Source organism: Coptis chinensis, chromosome 3 (assembly GCF_015680905.1).
Source record: "Coptis chinensis isolate HL-2020 chromosome 3, ASM1568090v1, whole genome shotgun sequence".
NCBI lineage: Eukaryota > Viridiplantae > Streptophyta > Magnoliopsida > Ranunculales > Ranunculaceae > Coptis > Coptis chinensis.
The window spans coordinates 31855547-31878729 of record NC_141458.1 but is presented as its reverse complement, the minus strand read 5'-3'; the positions used below and the strand labels follow the sequence as shown (position 1 = coordinate 31878729).

General features: G+C 37.2%; 4 protein-coding genes across 4 annotated transcripts; 2 read left to right on the top strand and 2 right to left on the bottom strand.

The window, feature by feature from the left end:
* Positions 1-222: 222 nt before the first annotated feature.
* LOC147509193 (small ribosomal subunit protein eS12-like) lies at positions 223-2264 on the top strand. The gene is made up of 4 exons (XM_086601493.1): positions 223-378; positions 640-940; positions 1867-1932; positions 2029-2264. Exons 1-4 carry the CDS (start codon positions 371-373, stop codon positions 2086-2088), a joined length of 435 nt encoding a protein of 144 aa, XP_086457619.1. The 5' UTR covers positions 223-370; the 3' UTR covers positions 2089-2264.
* Positions 2265-6610: 4346 nt separating this feature from the next.
* On the top strand, positions 6611-11837 carry BIN4 (double-stranded DNA binding protein). The gene is made up of 11 exons (XM_086601490.1): positions 6611-7121; positions 7342-7576; positions 7685-7746; positions 7828-7878; positions 8688-8805; positions 9483-9529; positions 9979-10005; positions 10183-10258; positions 10616-10755; positions 10855-10962; positions 11480-11837. The coding sequence occupies exons 1-10, from the start codon at positions 7074-7076 to the stop codon at positions 10951-10953; spliced, it is 903 nt and encodes a 300-aa protein (XP_086457616.1). The 5' UTR covers positions 6611-7073; the 3' UTR covers positions 10954-10962; positions 11480-11837.
* On the bottom strand, positions 11821-13092 carry LOC147509191 (pathogenesis-related thaumatin-like protein 3.5). The gene is made up of 2 exons (XM_086601491.1): positions 12481-13092; positions 11821-12180 (listed from the first exon to the last, which is right to left on the bottom strand). Exons 1-2 carry the CDS (start codon positions 12962-12964, stop codon positions 11912-11914), a joined length of 753 nt encoding a protein of 250 aa, XP_086457617.1. The 5' UTR covers positions 12965-13092; the 3' UTR covers positions 11821-11911.
* Positions 13093-13370: 278 nt separating this feature from the next.
* Positions 13371-21704, bottom strand: LOC147509190 (small ribosomal subunit protein bS16m/bS16c-like). The gene is made up of 3 exons (XM_086601492.1): positions 21470-21704; positions 18273-18318; positions 13371-13913 (listed from the first exon to the last, which is right to left on the bottom strand). The coding sequence occupies exons 1-3, from the start codon at positions 21600-21602 to the stop codon at positions 13715-13717; spliced, it is 378 nt and encodes a 125-aa protein (XP_086457618.1). The 5' UTR covers positions 21603-21704; the 3' UTR covers positions 13371-13714.
* Positions 21705-23183: the final 1479 nt, after the last annotated feature.

The following is a 23183-nucleotide window of genomic DNA, read 5'->3' as shown; positions in this document are numbered from 1 at the left end:
GATGGAGAAGAAGGTCATAATTGGTATTAATAAAAAATAACTTGCTGATGTCAGCCCGAAAATGTCCTTATAGCGAAATTATTAGTGATAGATGCTGATGGGTCAGCCTGTTTTTGTCGTAAAACCGTAATTATTATGTCTAAAACCAAAATTATTAGTAAATTTATGTGTTTGGGCCTAAATTTGTGGTCCATGAGTTAGTATCCAAATTGATAACTTGTCGGCCCAAGCCCAGGTTGACGGCTAAGATCCGAAACCCAGCCAATAACAACCCTATTACATGACTCAAAAACCCTACTCATAAACACAACACAAGGCACTAGAAACTCTCCGCCGCAAACTTGTACCAGGCTCAACTTTAACTTGGAAAATGTCAGGGTATGTATCTATCTATGCTTGCTTATTATTCAATCATTATTAGATTCATTTTATTGTCAAAAGTATTCGGACATGTTGCAACCGTAACGAGTATCATCGACACTCTTGAAATAAAAACTTTAGTCTTATTCTGCAACTTCTATATTACGAAATTTGTTATTGTTGAAAATATGATTTGAAATTTGTTACTAGTTTTCATATATACTAATTAATGTCAAGTGTTCCTTCAAGATTTTCATTTGTTTTCCTTAACTGTTTCAGCGAAGAGGGTGTACCAGCTGAGACTGCTGCTGCTGCTACTGCCGCTCCAGTTCTAGGTGAGCCAATGGATATAATGACAGCTCTGCAGCTAGTGTTGAAGAAATCATTGGCGCACGATGGGCTTGCTCGAGGGATCCATGAAGGTGCCAAGGTGATTGAGAAACATGCAGCTCAGCTCTGTGTAATTGCAGAGGACTGCAGCCAACCCGACTATGTTAAACTGGTTAGAGCACTTTGTGCTGACAACAATGTCAGCTTGATTGCAGTTCCAAGTGCAAAAACTCTTGGCGAGTGGGCAGGGGTATGTGCATCAATTTGTGTTTCTGCTTTTGTCAATACTATTTTTGTCTTTTCATTATATATATGTATATGATATCTGTTCTGTCTTGGATGGACTCTTTAACGATTTTGTCTGGATGGAAATTCTTTTATAACTGGAAATTCAGTTGGGCTGCTTCTTTCTTTTCACTTTGTTTTTGTTCTTCCAAAAATAGCAAAACCATGGTATATATTGGGAAATTAAGTTATTGTATTGTTCGCCTATAGGTAAATTCCCTCGGTGCAGTTATTTTTATTTATTTGTTTTGAGCTTCCAAGAATAACAAAAACATGGTATCTGTTACCCAGTTCATTTATTGTATTGTTCCTCGATTTGTGAATTCCCATAAAGCACGACTGAAAGTGATACAATCAAACTAGATTGTATCGGAAATTAAAATGCAAGAAAGGAAAGATGATAGCTAGGATGGGATTAATTCGAGAAAACCCCGTAAACTCCAATTGGTTCTATTGAGGGAACCGCCTCCAATTCACACTGTTGTGCAAACAATTACAATAATCAGCTTACCCTCTTTATTAACTCACAAGCCTTAAATACAAGTTCATGTAACCATGTAATGGTCACTACAAGGAACTGCCCACTACCTTACCTGACCACTACTACTAGTCTGATAATAACTAACCCACTAATATTATTAACTTTAGTAACCATTCACTTTATTGAAATCGATCATGTTAAATTTATAATAAGCACTAGTGGGAAGGGAAGCTTGGTAGTGCTTCTTTATTCACGTGGACTTCTGTATGCACATGGGACCCTCAGTCTTATATCAGGCATGCGTAGTGCTTATGAATGTTCGCCAATATTCATGTGTCTAGAGTCAGGTATTGGAGTAGCTTACATTTCCAACTCTTTTCTGAAGGCTAGCTTTTTACCTTGTATCACAGTTGTGCAAGATTGATTCTGAGGGAAAGGCAAGGAAAGTGGTTGGATGCTCGATTGTTGTTGTGAAGGTAATAGTCTCCCTTGTTCCTTATTGTACTCAAGCTATTCCCTTTAACAAAATAACCTCAAATAGCTTTTAATTGATATCTCTAATCGGTTTTCAGGATTACGGAGAAGAATCTGAGGGTCTTAACATTGTTCAGGAATATGTTAAATCCCATTAAGAATAGGAGGGAGTTTCAAAGGTGCTACGTTTTGAGTGCATTCTTAATGAGTTAAGCACTTTGTTTGTTAGAAACCAGGGATTTTTGGTTGGTAAATCTAATAGGAATATCGAGAGCTGTGGAGGACATGTTTGAACTTCTTGCTACTGTTTATGATTATTTATGATTTGCTACTACCTTTGTGTTATAGCTTGTCTTTTAAGGTTGGATAAGCTATTTGTCAATCGCTGTCTGGAAACACACTTCAATTTTTCTTACTCATGCTCGATGATTGAGCTTAAAGATATCTACTTATGCAGGCGCCTACAACCAAACCAGAATTAGGTTAATGTACTTGGGTTACCGTTAGTTGTTCAAGGTGCTATAATTACCTCATCTCTGAGTATTTTCAGACAAATGAGCTATGGTTCTTAGGTTCCTCAATAATACCTCATCTCTGGTGCGTCAAGTTAGTAGGCTGAGCAATGGTTGGTTGCAACGCCTTTAAGTGTTGCATTTCCATTTCTTGCAGCAGCTGTTTTCAATTACCAACTGTAAGATGTCTGCTCTCGTTGAGCATGGCATCTTCATACGTTTAGTTCAGGTGCATGCAAAATTGATTATGTCATAAACTTGAATGGAAGTAAATATTGGAATTGATAATCTCATGTATTTATATTCAAACCAAGAACACAAAATGTGTAGGATTAATATATAGAAGGAAGGTTTTAAAACTGAGTGGTACGGTACAACTTCGAATTTTTGTCTTCGAACCGTGGATTCTTTTTGTAATTAAATATCGGGGACTAAACAACGGTATAAGTACTACTTCAAGATTGATTGATGGAAGAAGTTCATTTTGATTTGTATCTTTCTTCAATTATACAAAATTTGGTACCAAAAACAAAAAAATTATACCAAATTTTGAAGCTTGTCTCTGAAAACCACGTACGTAATTAGTTTCAAGTCTTCAAGAGAGAAAATGTTTGTCTGGAAGATGGCCATGATCATTTTGGGATTGATAATTTTTGCATCCTATGCGGTGCTAGTGTGGAAACTGATATCCACCTGTTTTTTATTGACTGCTAGGATCTGGTTCTGTTCTAGGTTGGGCTTGAGAGTGGACAATGAAGCTTTTGAAGCTTCCAGTTGGTTTTAGTTCTTTTCTAACATGGAGTCTGCTGGTGATAATCTCTGTTTTTATGTTTTTTGTTTGCTTCAGAAAATATGAGAATGAAGTTAGGCTTAGAGTAAGTCCAATTGGGGGCTATATGGGATGTTAAACACAAATATAGCACTCAACTACAAAAATGTCATTCCAATGGGGCTGTTAAGGGTCTTAAATTTGGAATGAGTCAAAAACCCAGCCAAAGTTAAGACCTTCGTTAACAGCTGTCATAATAAGTTTCGGGAGACGGACGACATAGTTCCTGTCGTCTGTTGGTTATTTATGTATAGATGGCAGAAACTATGTCATCTGTCTCCTGTTTTAACTAAATGGACGGATGATTGGACAATCGCGTCGTCCGTCCGCATTTTCGCACTCGCATTAACCCGACCACGATATAGACTTAGCCAAATTCAACCAATTTTTCACTCACATGCATTTACTTGTCATCAAAACCTCAACCCTCAACTCCTTAACCATCAACTCTTCAACCACCAACCTCATTTATTGTGTCAACTTTATAGATCATAAATTTATCAACTTTGCCTTCACTCACACTTTTTGCATTACTATTATCAACTTTGCAACTTTTCTTCTCACATGCACGATGAGAACATGTTCGTACCTATTTTCTCGTTGTTGCAAGACATACACGAAATTACTCGTGATCATCGAGGCTCGGTCCCCGATAGAAATTATATTTATCATGATCGAATTGACGCTCACAATAGGATTATGAGGGATTATTTCGTGCAATACCCGAAGTATCCCCTTGATATATCTTCCATAGGAGGCTTAGGATGCACCACCATCTCTTCCTCCGAATCTTGAAAGCCGTCTCCGACCATGACAAGTATTTCACATACACGGTTGATGGCATTGGAAAACCATGTTTGACGGGTATGCAAAAGGTGGTTGCTTGCATGTAGTTGTGGTGCGGATGCGTTGGATGAATACGTTCAAATCGCAAAGAGCACCATTTTCGAAAGCTCGAGGTATTTTGTGATGTCATGTTGGTGGTCTTCGAGAAAGAATATTTGAGGGCTCCAAACGAAGAAGGCATTCAACGTCTACTTGCATAAGGTGAAAATCGTTGCCGATCAAGACTTGTGGATTTGACACGTTTTTTTTTGTATGGCGGGTTCAAACAACAACGTCAACGTGCTTCAACGTTCTCACCTCTTTGATAATCTTATGCGTGGTGATGCTCCTCATTGCAATTACACCGTGAATAGTCACCAATAAAAATTGGTTACTATATAGCCGATGAGATTTATCCTAAATGGGCTACACTTGTACAAATAATCCCTCACCCAACAACTCAAATAGAAGATTCTTTGCTAAGATGCAAGGAGTGTGTCGCAAAGATGTGGAGCGTGCATTTGGTGTCTTACAAGCTAGATGGGGGATAATCAAGAGGCCGACGCGAATGTGGAGTAGGGATGACATTAATCGGATAATGAAGACGTGTATAATTTTACATAATATGATTGTCGATAATGAACGAGAGATTGATATCGAAGATTGACAAATTGACATGGATTGGGAGCCACCAGTTGCATTGCATGTTGTCGGGAATCAAAATGAGAAAATTGCAAGAAGACTCAACACATTTCGTCACATTCAGAGCAGAGAAACTAATGTTCAACTAAGAGTTGACCTCATTAATCACCTTTGACAATTTCGTGCAGATCAAGAAATGTAGTATGAGTATTTCTATGTTTGTAGTTTGAGTATTATTAATGTTTGTTATATAGTTTGAGAATTATCTATGTTTGATTTTATATTTTTTTCAAGACAATTCAAATTAAAATTGAAATTACAATATTGGAAATGAACTAACAACAACAATGCAAATGAAATAACTAAAACAACATTGAAATTAATCTAAGTAGTAGAAGCACCACCCCCACTAGAAGTACCACTTGGAGTTCCAAACGTTCCACTCTCTCTTCTTTGGCGAATTATCTCCACTTTCATCGTCTTGAAGTATTCAACAACTTTTGGCTAAAGAGTAGAAATATCTTGTGCGAATATTTTGTTGTCTTCTTTCCACTTCTTGAACTCCATCATCTTCACCCTATCGGCGGTGGCATTCGTCATTTGTACCAAATACTTATCTATCATCTTGTAATTCTCTTCTCCTTTCTTTCTCACCCCTTGTTCTCGGTGGTCATTTTTTCTTGGTTTCACTTCCACTTGCATTTTCACTTCCACTTCCACCTCCACCTCCACCTCTACTTCCATCCATAACTTGTGTAAGAAATAAATCAATTGGAACGCTACCAAGAGTTGCTGATGGTGTTGTGGGTGTTGAAGGCACAACTTTATCATCTATATTAAAAATGACGTTGGTTCGTTTTCTCGATGTAGTTGTGGACCGACTTTTCAATTCTTCATTTCATTTTGGGCTATCATTGAAGGGGGCCCAACAATGCTCAAATTGAAAGTGTGTGTTATGAGCCAACATATATGTTGTTTTTGCCTCGACTAACTGATCTTGGATCGTTGTGCCACTTCTTACGATCCTTTCCGAAAAGAAGATAATTCCTGCCCACCGGTTGTAAGCATTTTGGATGTGTCCAAATCGAATGAACGCCGAATCCTTACTTCTCTTGTTGTTTTCGCCAACTTTCTCTTGAAATTCCTCTAATATTCTCTCTCAATAGTGTGTGGCTCGTTTTCCCGCACTAACAATTGGATATTCATTAACATATATCCACGTTTTGCAAAGAACCTCGTCTTTTTGAATTGAAAAATTTGCGGACCTTGTAGATTTATTTCATTTTGATGTGGTTGCATGTTCATTTGGATCAATTGTTTTACTTGGAGTAGTGATTGTTATAGTTGGAGTAGATATAAATTGTATGAGAATTGGGAGCAAATGATGAGAGAGTTGTGTGAAATAGTTGTTATAAATTTGCCATTTCAGAAAAACTAACCGTTTATAGCTGTTGGGATGTCTGAACTAGACAAACAGGAGAGTTTATGCCGTCCGTTGCAATTTAACGTACAAACGGTAGAAACTCTCCCGTTCGTATCTCAAATTTAACAACTGCTAAAAGTCCCAATTGGATTTGTTTTTCGAATTTGGGCGGCCAAATTTGTCTGGAGCTGCTAAAGGGCCTATGTGACACATTTTAGTAGCCCATTGTAGCTGCTCCCTATTGGACTTGCTATTAAACATGCAGGTGGTTCTGAACAAAACATTCTCAACATGGAGTGACTGGATTTCTGCTGAGCCACACAATAGTATTAATACTATTAGTAAACGTGTTGTAGAAATGGAATGGACTCCCCCCCCTCATGGCACCCATAAGGTGAGCTGCTTTGATTTTCTTGATAAAACTAAAAGTATGGGTGTTTTCTGGGACTGGGGAGGTAAGTGTGTGGCTGCTGCGACTCAAAAAGGGAAGGTGGAAACAAATGAAGAGGCACACATAAGGGCCGCTGGGCTAGCTGTAGAGCTCGCTAAACAATATCAACTGAGATATATATCATCTTGGAAGGTGAAACAAAGAGAGTGATGCAGATGGTCCAGGATTGAGATAGAAGCTGGAAAATGGCGTGGAGGCCAATTTTGGGACATATTAAGATGTCTTTGAATCTTTTAAATTCTACGGTGTTTAGTTTAATTAGTAAGAAAGACAATCTGTGGGCAAACAATTTAGCCTAAGTATGGACCTACACATTACTGCTGCTATCCGACTGATACTCGCTTAGGATCAAATCGGGTTTAGACTTTAGACCATGGTCCAGCCGATAAACAATCCTGGCTCACGATATTTGGAGTAACATATACAGACTTGAAAACCCAAAAAAAAAAAAAAAAATAGAAATGAGCAACTCCCGCGAAGCTTCTCCAGATTGGTTGCAAAGCTTTCAGGTATAAACATACTCTACATAGTTTATTTTATAATTCGTTATTTGTAAAAGCTGCTTATAATCTGATATTAGAAAGTTGAACTCACTTTACCGATCTTTGATTGTAGTAATACTATGTGTGAAGAGAATAGAATTTTGAGACACCACACCTGTCTTCCTTTTGTATTAATTTGATTGCTTTATTGATCGGAATCGGAAGGGTATTTTATTTTGTTGAACAGGCACCCACAAAGGCATTTTTATCATTATCATCGGATTCTGAGCCTTCACCAACTAATAGTTTTATTGGAGAGGATGATATCAGTGATAATGAAGAACCAGTTGTCGAGAAGACTGACAAGGATCAAGAAAAGACTATTCTTATTCATAGTGGAGAAGATTCTCCATTCAGTAAGCCTCCAAAGTCTAATAAGTCTCCGAAAACCAAAGTGAAGGTTGAAACTCCAAAACAAAAAGGTATATTTTGATGGGTTGGAACATATTATTTGTACACTACTACTGATTTAATTTTATGGATTGTAGTGTATAAATTCTTAAGTTAATGTGCTCTTGCAAGTGATTCAGGGGATGATGTCAAAGAGGAGGCCGTGAAGGAAGATATACCAAAGAAGCCTGTTGAGCCTCATGTAAGATGTTAAAACTTATAAAAACTTTGTCCCTTGTTAAATAGCTTATGCGATCAACAATTGTAATATACTATTGCGCAGGTGTCCTCAAGGTTGCCACTAGTGATGTCTGAGAAAGTTCAGCGGTCAAAGGTAATAGGCATCCTCTTTTTATGATAAGTTGGGTTGACTGCTTGAGTAAATTTGTCAAGATGTTTAACACAATTTCAGGAGTAAAAGCACTTTAGAAAAACTAAACCACGTAAAAATGCTACACATGCCTTTTGTTTTACAAATTTATATTCCATACAGACCCTTTAAATCCTCCAGAATGCTTACAGCCACATCTTGCAGTTGTTTAGAAGTATTTGTTAGGAAGAATCTATTGCCTATGTAAGTATGTGGAACTTGTACAATTGTAAGCACTAAGGAGAATGGGTGACTATAAGCTTCAATTTAGATAGATGGTGACATCAGTTGTTGCTTTGTCACCGATTGCGTATATGCTGTGTTCTCCACAGTCTCAATTCATCTCCCCACTTCTATTCCATTGTTGACTTTCAATATATGTCATACACTCATACCTGGGAGGCATCTTTCTTTTTTCGTGCAATCTTGTAATGCCTGCATGGTGAATTTTAACAAGGTAAACATTAGCATACTGGTTTTCTTACCAACGTATGCTACTTCGGTTGCTCCCTATGACTGGAGCCTTCCCACATGACCTCTGATGTCATGTTTTTGTCCCTTGTTTGGACATTGGACCATGTTTAGGGTATTGCATGGGCATTATCTATGTCACACGAGGCTGTCTGAGTATAAAATAGCAGTATCAATTACACACAGATATTACATCCGCTGTCAGTATATCTTAGTTCTCTCACGTTCCTCTTCCTTTTAGGCATTCTGTGTTTCAGGGAGAAGACATAAGTTCCTGTTCCTAAATTTTTGTATATATGCAGGCACTTGTTGAGTGTGAAGGAGAGTCCATAGACATGAGTGGAGATGTTGGTGCTGTTGGCCGAGTAGTCATTACAGATGACCTATCTGGAGATCCTGAAATGCTATTAGATTTAAAAGGTATGATGTGCTTCATTTTACTCTTTTCCGTCTCTTGACTTGCATGAAAATCAATGTTTCCATTCATGTTTTCTTTTGTATGTAATCAGCCTGACCGTGATAGTGGTTCTATTAGCTTAAACTTCCATGCCGCTGAGTACTTACTTAATTTGAACAGCTATCTTATCAAGTAGTCGTTTTTTATTGTGCGTTAAAATTTCATGTCACTGAGTACTGACTTAATTTGAACAACTATCTTATCAAGTAGTCACTTTTTATTGTGTCTGTAGGGAAGGTTAAACCCCCCCCCCCTCACCCCCCCCCCCTCTTCCCTTTTCACCATTGTTTTTAATAAACAGGTAGGGGTCCGCCAAAGCACCACTCTAATGTGGAGCTTCCTCAAAAAGAAAAAAGAAAAAGCTATCTCATTATCAATGGAGCTAATGAAATATATCTACATACAAAGTCTAGTGCTGTAACAGTTTAGTTTGTCGATTCTATTTATTTGTTTATTTATATTTATTTATCTATTTATATTATTTTACTTGTATGTTTTCCTTTTTGCTTCAAGCTTTTGTATATCTTTCGCCCTATCATCACAAGTTTGAAGGGTCACTCTTCATTTTTGTTGCAGGTTTTTATACTTAACGACCTTCTATTACTTTCTAATTTAATAAATTTTGTTAATTTTTTCTCAGGGACCATATACAAAACAACAATTGTTCCATCCAGAACATTCTGCGTTGTATGTCACTCAATTCCATCTCACATTTTTACATGATTTTGTCTCTTGTTAGGATCCTAATTTTAGGCCAAGTAACTAGCTTTCTGGTCACACCTTGGCTTCAAGAATCATTGGCTTGTTACTTAAACTTAACATTTAGTATGAAAGCCAATCCCATGTCCAAAGGTTTGAGTTTTGGTAGGGTAGCCTAGGGCCAAGGGGATTAAAATGGCTTCGTATTAATGTATAATGTAAGGGCATGATATAAGTCACTGAATACTGAAAGGACTATCATATGGCCAGTTCAATTAGACTGGGCCCACGAGAACGTCGACTTTGGGGGCTTGTTGCAAGATTAGGATCCTAAATGAAGTAATATGCAGGTGATTTCATATTTATCTAAAGTAAGTATGTCTATATATGTACCAACTGCTTCCCATTACAAATAACGTGGAGCTCTTTTTCTTCAGGTTAGCTTTAATCAGGCAGAAGCAAAGGTATGTCTATCCATTATCTGGTTCCGTGCTGCATAGTGATCCCTTCTGATGCCATGCTAATGTTAAAAGAAAATAATCTTGCATGATTAGTTTAGATTTTACTTCTAAGTCTTCCAGATGAGGCATGGATTTCTGTATAACAAAATAGGTCTATAAGTATCTCTCTCTTCTTGACAGATAGAGGCCGTCATGAATGACTTCATTCAACTCAAACCAATATCAAATGTTTACGAGGCAGAAACCATGATTGAAGGTCTCATATTCGCTCTAACTTTTTCAGCATGAGCTTTGTTTAATCACATTACAACATTCAATATTATGCAAGTAAGAACTTGACCAGGTTACCTATATAGAGTAAACTCCTGGACACTTCCTTTAATAACATCAAGACAATTGTGATGCATCATGTGTCAGTTGTCACAGTGTTCCTGAAAATCCCGCACCTTTAATCTGGGACCTGGCATGTATTGCAAGAGAATAACATTTTGGAACCTTAGAGACCTATATTACGCCAGTCATTGTTAAATCATTGACTGGCTATGTTATACAATGCTTATGCTTCTGCAGTTTGCTTTTGTTCCCATTATATTTAGCCTTCTCTTTTGAATAGGTACACTTGATGGATTCTCATTTGATTCGGAAGAGGAGACAGACAAAGTTCCTAAACGCAATGCTCGCCAAAGTGATCAGAATAATGAAGCTGACGAACTAAATAATGGAAAGAGTAATGGGAAAGCTGGGAAAGCAGTGGTATACTTTATACCCGTTTTACATACAGCCTTCCATTAAAGGCATAATGCATGATATCGTCCTGCATTTATATGCTTAACCTTGGAAGTCTCTGTGCAGGGGACTACAAGAAAGAAGGCCAAAATAGCTGGAGATCCCCCTAAGAGGGGAAAAAGGAAAACTCAAGGTCCAAAGAAAGCAAAAAATGCTAGGAAATAAAAGATGACTGTAAGTGTCTCTCCTTATAATTTAACAACTAATTAAACCATATGTATCAATGGTAATTATATTCCTCTGAAAGAAAAGAAAAGTACAATATGAAATTTAAATAATAAGAATTGTACAGATGGCTTGCATTTTTCTTCTTATTTAACTTTGTTGCATGTCCTTTGTTTTGAACATATTTAGTGCTAAAGGTTTCTCTAACCTGCTTGGATGTCATAGATTAAACCAAAATAAATTAGGATAAGAGTCAAACTGATCTATGTAATTCCATCTTCCAAATTATTTGCACGTATACTCTTGTATATAGACCTGTAAATTAGGTCTTATTGATACCCACGAAGCTTGAATATACAATATGTCTTTCATCTACATAAGAATTACATTCTTGTCAGCTTGTATGTGTAGGCGAAAATTATGTTTCACTTTCCCGTTGCTTACAGAAGAAGAATCTTATGTCACCGATTTATATCTTCTATGGTATTGTTCACCAACTAACGTTTTTCATGGATTTTCTTATCAGTGTATCCCATAGCATGTAAGGTGTGCAATCATGATGGCAACCTAGGAGGTCAAGAGTTCAGATAGCCAAGAAGTTGAAGATCACAAGGAAAATGATTGACGTTTGAAATGATTTAATGTTAGCTGCGGAGTCAAATCCGTCAACTTCTTCATAATTTCGTTCACTGTTTAGTAAAGCAGGAGCTGAGGGTTGCAGAGGAGGAGGTGGTGCGCTATTTGATTGTCTCACTCTGCAAAAAAATAGATTTTCAGAAGAATATAGGAAGTATTGTATGCCTAGAATTCGTTATGGATTAGTTTTGTATATTGGTTAACTAACGGAAATTTTGTTAGTAAATGCTGAAGCCCTTCTGATCAAACTTGCTGTGTCCTTAAAAAGTAGTCAGTAGGATGGTAGAAGCCATTTTACATTTTTACGTGTGGGGCAGAGATCTCACCCATTTATGGAGGGACAGAAAGTTACGGTATAGTCGTAGGCATTGCATGTGAAAGTGCTTGTGCCATCGTCAAATGCGTAGCTGTAGGCCCTTGGACAAGCCCTTTTGAAGAGGGTTGAATAGAATGAAGGTTTGCAAGATGTTGGGTTTGCATATTCCCCACTACAACAGTACTGATCGAGCCTAAATGCCTCGCATGCACTTTTACACGCGACAATGTCACTGGCGTCAACACTGTTGATGACCTGCAGTTCTTTTGGACAACCTGAAATACGATGGTTTACTATAAGTCCAATCACGAACAATCCATTACATTGTCATTTACTCAAAACGTAAAAGAAATAGAAACTAACTAGAATATGCATTGTGAATCCTAGTCATGGCTATTGTAATCCTAGATTCCTAGTCATGGGGATACGTTCATGGTATATGCTTAAAGATTAACATTAAAAATGTGCAAAATTGAAAAAGAAAGCGAGGTCCTTTACAGTTTACATCCTAGATGATATAGATTGAACGACGGATTTGACCATGGAATTATGCATGAAAATAGCGGAAATTATACCAATGTTAAGATCATTAAGACAGCCCGTCGCACTACAGCTACCATTGATCGAAAATGGTGTGGCAACAAGTGGCAGATTATAGCCGTCGACAAAGCTGACGTCGTAGTAATCTTTATTGTCTCCCTTCCCGAGGGTGATCTCGAAAAGTGATGCAGGTGGTGTTCCACCATTTCCATTGCACTCTAACCTTCCCCCACAGTCTGCAGTTTGGCATGTGCCGGCTCCAGATTCATCAAACGTACATCCTGTCCTGGCCCAAATTCGACCTGACCATCCTGGAACAGATGGTATACTGACGCTTTGCCCAGAACTTAACTCAAATCCAGTCATTGAAAGTTGTGGTGTTCCTGCACCGGCGAGCGTGCCAGGCCATATTGTATGGGGGCAGTTGTTTGTTATTGTAAAGGAGCAAGAGAGTGAGCGAGAGAAGAGACAGAAAAACACGAGACAGTATCCTATAGGACTTGTGAATGCCATTTTCATTGTCTAGATTCTAGAACTCCAAGGTACTTCGTTATGATCTCGGGGTTATCGCGTGGATGAGGGTAGAGGGAGCATTCACAGGTAGGGGCCATAGCTAAATATTGTGGTCTGAAGGTTCACAGGTGAGGTGAAAGAATTTTGTGTTACCCATGGAAGTCTAAAAGGGCTACTTTGCTTTGCCACCCCCCTAAGCTAAAGACAGTATCTTTGGGTTTAGTATTTTCTGAAACAAGGATAGCCTCATTGAGAAGCAATATCTTTCATTCCTTTCTGATTGAACAATGAACTCTAGCATAAATTTGTTGATTTCTCTAACTTGTGCTAATATGGCTTACGGCATTTTGAACAGTGAGTTCTAGCATAATTTTTTTGATTTCTCTACCTTGTGCAACTATGGCTTACGGCATTTCAATTGAAATTTCTTATTAATTGAGTATTAACCACATAAAAAAGGAAGTAGCCACATCCATCTTATAAAACAAAAGCTTCAAATGAAATCCACGATTCTCCATAAAGAAAAGGAGGCACACAAAGAAGAAGAAATCTAGAATCCTTTACCATACAGATACAAGAACTCAGATTACCAAGACGGCAAGACCCCAGACATGAAGAACACCCACTTTCCACCAAAAGTTGCTCAGCTCTAATGTTTACAATGCGATCCAGAATCAGGCTCTTCACTGTGATCCAAGTATGACTAGAACATCCAAAGATTTAAAAAAGAGAGGAGGAACTTCAGTTTTTTGGCTGTTATATATTCAACATCTCATCTTTATCAGCACGCTTTTTGGGAACCAGAAACTTGCCATTCAAAGGATCTATTGGACGGATTTCATGGGGTCCGTTTTTGTGTTCCATTGCAAGCATTGGCTGTGGAGGCAGAGCTCCAGCTCGGAAAAGAATGCGTTGAACAGGTTCTGATGGCTGGGCACCAACTGACAACCAGTACCTTCAAGCAATTGGAAGATATAGGCACACAAGACAAGGAAAGTTATAATCAAGAGAAAAAAAGAAAAAGAAAAAGAAAAAAAGTGACAAGGGAACAACTTGAGTGTGTGCACTGTAGATATATGGTGGCTGTTTAGCCAAACACACAAACCCTGCAAACCTTTTCATTCAAGCAGTTGCATGGTTCACAAGAAAAAGTGCATGCTCAGGAATACCGAGGTTGCAGTTTTTCTAAGGTTTCTTGTTTTGCGGGTAAGGACCTCACCAGCAAACACAACAAGATTGAAGCGAACATTCATCAACTTTTTTGCTGCCACTATAGAATAAATTTGCATAACTGGGGACCTACTTCTGTTCTTTCCACTCTTAGGGTGTGTTTGTTTAGTGGCAAACCTCTAGTGGGAAAATATTAGATTTGCCAGCATTTTCCCACTAGAGTTTTTGCTCAAAATTTTAGTGGGAAAATTTCAGTTTGCCAGTGTTTGTTTGCAAAAATTTCTAGTGGGAAAATATAAAATTTACCAATTTTGCCAGTGTTTGTTTACATGGTTTTTTTTCCATGGCAAATAATTCTTTTTGGAAATATATATATATTTTGTTTTCAAACTCAATATAGTCTAATAAAAACTAAAACTAAAATACAAAATAAAGATAATTAAAGACAATACAACTCAACATTATATCTTATTTCACACAAAGTAGGAGCAAATGCAACAAAATGCATATGTTATATATGTTTCAGTCTTGTAGTAACAGTTTAACAAAGGTTGTGAAGGGGCTGTGGATTCCGAATTTGAAATCAATATGTTCCTGCAGCAAATGTGGAGATTCAGCAGTGGTGGCGCTTCTTGCCGTTATAGTGTTGTTCTATGAGCACCTTAGTTCATTGCAATAAGTTGGTCCTTAGTGCAGCTTAGACATGCTCACATGCATATATATGGTATTTCGTCAGTCGGAGAGAATACTATCTTTTGGTGTAAAATTATGGTTGATTCTGTTTATTGTTTGGATTTCATCAGATCTTTCAATAATAGATCGAGCATGTGTCCAGCTCTAATAGATCGAGCCTGATTACGCCTAGTACCCAAGTACATTATAACTGCAGGCTCCTAGCTTGCACCTAAATATATGAGCAAATTCTTGAGAGCATCGCCTTTTGAATCATGTCATTGCTTTGAAGCTGTCCAAGACCATAGGTGTGTTACTGTTATTCAATTCTCTTCCACTGAACACCATCTATCATCCATCTGCAAAGCTTAGGTACGTGTTACTGCAAAGGGCTTTGACATTTAGGTAAGTGCACTACAGTCTTCTACAGTTGATGAGTCGTTCCTCCATGAGGTTGCCAAACATACCATAGCCGAATACCTTTCTACAGTCTTCCATTTTGATAATCGAACCCAAATGTCCACCCCACCTGATCTCCGACGATAAAATCTGTGGCAAGAACCACACTTGGAAGGACAACAATGGCAAGGATCAGGACCACAAACAAACTCTTAGAAGCCATTGCAACTTAATGAGCAGTTAGTTAGGATACTGCTAACTTTGAATGTATTGTAGACCTTGGACTGAATGCTTAATGCAAGAACTCGTGGAGTGTATTTATAGTATTCCTTTGCCACGAGTGTGAACGTTCCATTCTAGGATTGCCGGCACAGCCGTACAGCCAGAGCTAAGTGTTACTAATAAATGACAAAACTACGCAAATTATTTTGACCAGGCCATCAGGGAATGTGTTGAAGAGAATTTTCCTCTTGCACTATTTGAATACGTGTATATGGGACATAAGATGATAAGAGTGTGAAGGTCATCTAAACATACTAACATAGGCCTGCCATCTAAAGATTTTAAAAAATTAAAATAGAAAACCAGAGAATGTAACGAAATTAAACAAATTGAAATGACTAAACGAAGTCCAAAAATCACTAAAAAAAAAAAATTCTAAAAATCAAACAAGAACAAAAAACAACACCCACTAATCAATTAATAGTGAAAAAAGAGATTGAGAGAAGAGAGAAGAGAGATAAGAGATGAGAGAGTATACCTGAAAAGAGAGCGAGTTAATGAGAGGCGGCGGTGAGAAAGAGAGAAGAGAGATCGAGTGGGAAAGTTGTTTCTATTGGCAGTGAGAAAGAGAGAAAAGAGATCGAGAGGGAGAGTTGTTTCTATTTTCCTACTATATTGGGAAAATACCGGGTGACTAATTCAACTTTGGGGGGAGGTGTTTTCTATTTTCCCACTTCTAGTGGGATAATTTGATTTGCCGGCTAATTTTAAATAAGTGTTTGCCAGGGCCCTTAAATACACTCAAACACTGGCAAATGATACTTCTAGTGGGAAAATACAATTAGCCACCCTCATTTGCCAGTTAACAAACACACCCTTAATGTTTTATTTGGATATGGATTATTTCAAGTTGTAGTCTCTAATAGACTTGCTTCCTTAATGTTCTAGTTCCTAATAAATATATCTCGTTTTCCAGCCTGCAAACTTTAAATTATATAGACGGTTTAATAACAAGAAAAGTACCAGCAAAAATGTGCAGTCAGGAAGTACACAGGAAAGCACTAAAAGACAACTTCTATGGTAGCATAGATCGGTAAGGTAAAAGGCAAGAGCCATCCAAAAGCAATTAAAGGAGAACTCGTCTTATTAGTGAGGGACTAACCAGTTGTTAGGCATGAACGGGGTAATAACGAAAATCTGTACAGGATGGAAGAACAATCACAAAGACATAACAAACCATGTGGTGCCTCGGAGGATGTATCATCCCATCGTTACTAACACCACCAGTCAAGGCTGTTGCTACCCTAGTGCCTCCTCTAACCGGTTAAAGGACGTAGTATAATTTTCTTTTTACAGTTTAGCTACTAAAGACACACCTTTAAGCTTCGGGGCGGAAGCCTCCATGAGGAAAAAAAAAGTTCTTGGAAAATTTGAGGAGAACTATAAAGAAATTAAGAGAAATAAATAAATATATATATATACAAAAATAAAAATAAACAAATAAAAAAAATGTCATTTGAACAAGCTTACACAAAAGCTATTAAGGCTATTACTTTTACCTTGTCAGTGACACTAACGAGCTGCATAGAAGAAAGCTCTAGAAAAGAAAGAGATGAAGAGACACAACATTATGAGGAACAATACTGTGGCTATAGATGCTCCACAAGTAAAATGTCAAAATAAAAAATAATAATTACTAGGCAATATAGCAATTCTGAAGATTCCTGAGAGTCCAAGTGATTCCTGAGACTTAGGCTTATAGTTCTAAAGGGTGGAGGCAAAGCTGATTGTTTTAAATAAGGGTTTAGGGCAACTTTGCCTATCTATAGAGTGGGACTTATATGCAGTATTTAAAATTAAAATACAGGTTTGCTTTTCAATAACAAAAAAAAGGGGATATCATATAAAATGTATTCTAGATTCAAAGAAAATAAAAATAAAAATAAGGAGAGCTGAAAATAGGGCTTCATGTACTGATACTTAAGTATCAATAAGCATTGAGGCGTTGGTATTGAGACATACGCCTCATTACCGCGAGGCTTAAGACTCTTCAACTGCTAAAGAGGCTGTAGCTTAGGTGCATTTTGTTAAACTGTTGTGATATTTAGTTAACACCTAGTTTAAGAATATCATTGAAACTGGACATGGTTAGCCACTTAGCCCTTTATGCTAAAATCATGCAAGTGACACAATAAAATAGTCATTGTCCAACACTTCTTTCCAAATATGAGGGCTGCCAGAACGTTATATTAAGTTCAGTATGGCTGATGTACTGTAGGTTCCTACGAGATTGTTCTCCCCAAAAAAGAACATAATTAGTCAAATGTAAACCATTCTCATGTGCGTACTTGACAAAGTGGCAGGCCTATCTATTTTAACTGTACCAAGACAAAGTGGCAGGCCTATCTATTTTAACTGTACCAAGACAAAAGGTGGTCTGACTATCTACTAGACCTGAATATCTAAGAAAAAGGACTCCGGACCATCTATTTTCATTTGCCAGTCACCAGGAGCATCAATGCAAAGTTCTAAAGTTCATCTTAATACAGTCATTCTCTACATATTCATATTGAGTTACTCAAAGAACCATTGAATGGATTCATCCCCACACACAGGCTTATCAGAGTACATGCGACAAGGAATTTCCAGAAGATAATGCTTCCATGAACTCATAATAAAAGTAAAACTACAGAGACACAGAGTTGACACCCACAAAAGAAAAAAAGGAATGAAACTTCGATGCTCAAGATTGACATTTCTAAAGTAATATGCTGCTTTTTGACTATGTCAAATGAAGTTGAACTACACAAAGGGTAGAAGAAAAAAGTGTAAAATGGAAGAGAACACTTACTTTACTCTGTCAAAATTGAGCCCCATTCGCTTACCGCCATCTTGACCTACAGAAAGCCAAATTAATCATAAAAACAATAATCAAACTACTCAAAAGGATATTTAAAATTAAATACAAACAAAATATTTAATGTAGCATAAAAGCTGTACAATAAACAAGTAGACCACCACTGACTTTTTCTTTTTCATTTTCTTTTTTGAATAAAGCTTTTTACCGTTGGGCAGACCCCAACCTGTTTTAATTCCTTGTAAAAATTTCACCATTCCTATCATTCTCCACTAGTTTTGTTAATTCCAAACATAGTGGAGGCACAAAAAAACTCAAAAGAGTTATCATTAGTAAGACTAGCCAAATAGTCTGCACATCTGTTAGTCTCCCTATATACCTACAGGACAATAACATCAGTAAACCATTCCACAAGCTACTCAATAGCTATGACCACATTTTCACAGTACCATGTTGTCCTTTGTAGCCTTTGCAAGATCTGCACAGCAAGCATAGAGGTTGTTGCTACAATGACTTTTTCTTATCTAGCAGCTACATCCCTAAAGAGTGAAGACCAATACGAATGGTCTTAAGCTCTTGGTAGAGCACTGATCTAGTGCCCCTAGCTCCAGAGTAAGCCAACATGTTTCACCTGTACTGTTGCTGATCAATCCTCCTATACCACTCCTTGAGTCTGACATAGCACCATCTGGACGCAATTCTACATAGCCATGCATAGGTTTAACCCATATACATCATAATGGTTTCCTCTGTTACTTGCACTTGAAGTCCAAGACTGTCTAAGAAGTTTTCTGTCCTGTAAAGTACCTTTAGCAGTAGTCAAATGTCCTTGTAGATACAGCAACATACCATTAATGATATTAGTTCTTACCACCTGCCAGTCTTGCACCATGTCTCTAAACCTTCTGAAGTTCCTCGCAGTCCATATGTAACTTATAGTTGCACAAATAATTTTTTTTATGACTTCACTCTCTGTAGAATAACCAGTACACAACTTCATAGTACGTATCCACTCATAATTACCATTGGCTGCATTCACATAGATTCCCAGTAATTGCTTGACATCATGCCATATCTTCCTTGTGTAACTACACTAAAGAAAAAGGTGCTTTGAGTTCTCTCTACAGAAATTACATAGACAACAGTTAGAGTGCTGCAATACCTTCCTATGTATAAGCCTGTCTTGAGTTCTCTACTTGCTCCGGTATAGTCATATGAAGGACAAAGGACTTTGCCCAGTACACATGAAAAGAGGACAATACTGAGTGGACAACCTTCTTGCATGAGAGAGGACTCTAGATTTCCAATTTTGAATTTCACTAGTAACTCTTTCAATCAGAGAGAGGCAAGCCCATAGTTGACAGTAGGGGCAATCCAAGTAAGAAGAGGTTGAGCAATCTGAGCCCCTAGAACATCTGCCATTAGCCCTTGCTCACATCTTGTGTAAGACCACTAGTCAAGATATTGATTTTTGAACTGTTTATGCTAAGTCCAGTGGCATTAGACTTGCTATTCTCTTTAGTGAATACGATAAGATCATCTGCATATCATAACTTTATTACCCTAGTCCCCTTGCATTTCGGATGAGCCTTAATCTTGTTAGAGTTAAGAGCATCAAGCAATTTGCAACGCAGAATTTCCATTATGAGAACAAACAAGTAAGGTGAGAGATGGTGGCCTCCTTGTCTGAGCACTCTCTTTCCTTTGAAAGGTCTCCTGGAGTGCCATCAATTAACAAAGAGAAGTAAGGAGTTGAATAATAGGCTTGTATCCACTTTGTAATCTTGTGGGGAACTTGAATCTCTCAACATTGCTTCAATGGATGACCAACTAATTGAATCATAAGCCTTACTTATGTCCACTTTCAAGGAGCATTTAGGAGATGTGTGCTTCCTGCCATACTTCCTCAGCAACTCATATGATAACAAGAGATTGTCTTGTATACTTCTTCCAGGCACAAATGCTAATTGGTTGGGTGCTATAAGAGGGTCCATAACAGATTGCATTCTGTTGGAAAGAACCTTTGAAATGCATTTGTACACTGTGTTGCCTCTACCTGAATAGATTCTATAACAGCTTCTCCAACTGTTAACCAACAATGCTTGTAACATACAAACCTATTGACCAGAGTGTTAGGTTCATTATGCTTGACTCCATTCTCATCTGTAACATACAATATCTTATTCCTGCTCTTATTCTCCTTTACAATATTATGGACGTAGGCATTGCATCTGTCTCCAAAAAGTTGCCATGTACACCCTGCTCTTTGTTTGACATCTTCATACTCAATCTTTAGTAACAGACTATACTCTAATCTCGCGTCTTTTTCCAACTGTATTGTGATCACATCTCATGGTCTTGACTCAAGTTCTATTGCAGATCAAACAATCTAAGTCTAGATTCTCCACTTCCCTTAGTCAAATCTGAGTAGTTTCTTCCTTGATCAATCCTTCAACAAGCTTTTCAAAAGTTTTTGCTTGTATGTAGGATATATATAGGATTTACCTGAACCAGTAGCTGCCATGGTTCCCTCACAACATCCATGAAAAATTGGTAATTATAACCATCAGTTGCAGAATCTTAAAGGATAAAGCTTCTCCATGGTACTTGTAATGGTCCAACACACGTTGAGTGGTAAACTCCATATCAGATGCAAGAAACACACTACTCCACATAAGATTTACCAAACATCTACCTATTCTAGTGCATTTCCTGTCACTGCCTGCAGAATTATTATTCCAAGTAAAAGAACTTCCTGAATAATGCAGATCAGTGAGACTAGTTACCCCCACACAACTTAAGAATTGTGCGATGTCTCTAGGGTGCAAAGGCTCAAACCAAATCTTTCATCAGGTGACAAATACAGTTGAAGTCCCAACATACACACCAAGGAGTAGATAAATCTTTCATCATGTGTCAGAATAAGATTATTCCATAAAGTACTTCTAGCACTCCCAGAGTTATAAGCATAAGGTATAGTGAGAAAGAAAAGTGTCCAAGTAAAATAATTGTCTTAGTGTATAACATCTACACAAGTGAAATATAATTGAGTTAAACATTGTATTGACAAAGTTATTGATCAAATAAGAACATTAATAGGCACGAATAAAACTGAAACAATGGGTAAGAACTAAATTACAAAATGAACAAATGGATACTAACAAAAATGAAAGATAAAATTTGAGTGGTACCTGTTAATGGATCGTAGTAACCCAAGACTTCAAGATGTTTGCCATCTCTGCGACAAGTACTATCAGCAGCCAAAACTCTGTAAAACGGTCTGTTCCTACATCCCAACCTCGCTAATCTTATCTTAACTGCCATTTCAATAAGCTTCAGTTTTTGCTACTTCAATGAGAGTGGAAGGGTTTATGTTGGGTTTTACGTCTCCTCAAATCCCAAGTGTCAAGTGCGTAATGCAACATGGGCTTGGATTGTGTTTCTAACTTTAGCCTTTTTTAAGCCCAAGCCCAATAGAAAAGGTACTACAAGCTTTGTTCTTTGATGGTCGTTTTTTTATTCTAGTTGTACAATCAAGCTAATTTAATAATTAAAAAAAAATATATATTAGTGTTTTTGATTGGCAAGTAAGTTTGTTTTAAATGAGATGAGTTAGGTGGTAGGGTTGACTTTTGGAGAATTTATATATCATTCACTCAAAGGTTTTACCAGGCTTTGCTAGTTAATTTACTAGCTATTTATAAAGTTTTAATCAACGTTTTACTAGATTTATAGTGGGCGTGTGCGTAGTGGAGGTGGAGAATGTAGATAATTGATAGAGAGAGAGAGAAGAGATAGGGAGAAAGAGAGGAGAAAGAGGGAGAGGGGAGGTATACGGACAAACAACAAGTGGATTTTAGTGTGACTTTTGAACCCGACCCCAAGAGTTCGCTATGCGCATGGATTAGCTAACGATTTAAATAGTTTATTAGCTTCCGAACCCGTCCTACGAACGGGTGCCATTATATTAAATTATTCTAAAAAATATTTGAACTATGTAGATAGATCTATTTATGAGATATGAATAATATTACATTGGTCACTCATCCAAATTTCTTGCAACATGAAAACCACACTTCATAAAATAATAATAATAATAACGCACTTTTATAAAAATCCTTCGAGTTCTTTTTGTTGTTTAATAATAGAAGTTTGATAAAAAAAATTTGTGAGAATATCCAATGAGGCGAAATTCATATTGAATATACTTGAATAACAACTCATTCCCAATCATATGCTTGTCGAGACATTTTCACTACACATAAACATAATGATGTTTTGAGGTTAGTTCAATGCATTAGCATTTAATTTCTAATTTTCCGTTAAATATTTTTTGAGATCAGTTCATTGCATTTGTATTCAGTTTTTGATTTTCTGTTAATTTATCTTTGAGGTTAGTTCAATGTAATTACATCCAGTTTCTGATTTCCCATTTTTCAATTTTTGTTAATTATTCTTTGAGGTTAGTTCTATGAATTTGCACTTAGTTTTGGATTGCGCATTAATAACTCTATGAGGTTAGATCAATGCATTTGCATCTAGTTTCCTATTTCAAGTTAATTATCATTTGAGTTTAATTAGTTTAATGCATTAACATCCAGTTTTTGATTTCCCATTAATTATTTTTTAGGTTAGTTCAATGCATTTGCATCTAATTTTCGATTTCCAGTTAATTATTCTTTGACGTTAGTTTGATGCATTCACATCCAGTTTTCAATTACACCTGAATGATTCTTTGAGATTAGTTCCATGCATTGGCATCCTGTTTTCGATTTGTCGTTAATTATTCCTTGAGGTTAGTTCCATTCATTTGCATCCAGTTTCTGATTTTCTGTTAATTATTCTTTAAAGTTAGTTCTTTGCAGTTGCATCTAGTTTTCAATTTTCCATTAATTGTTCTTTGAG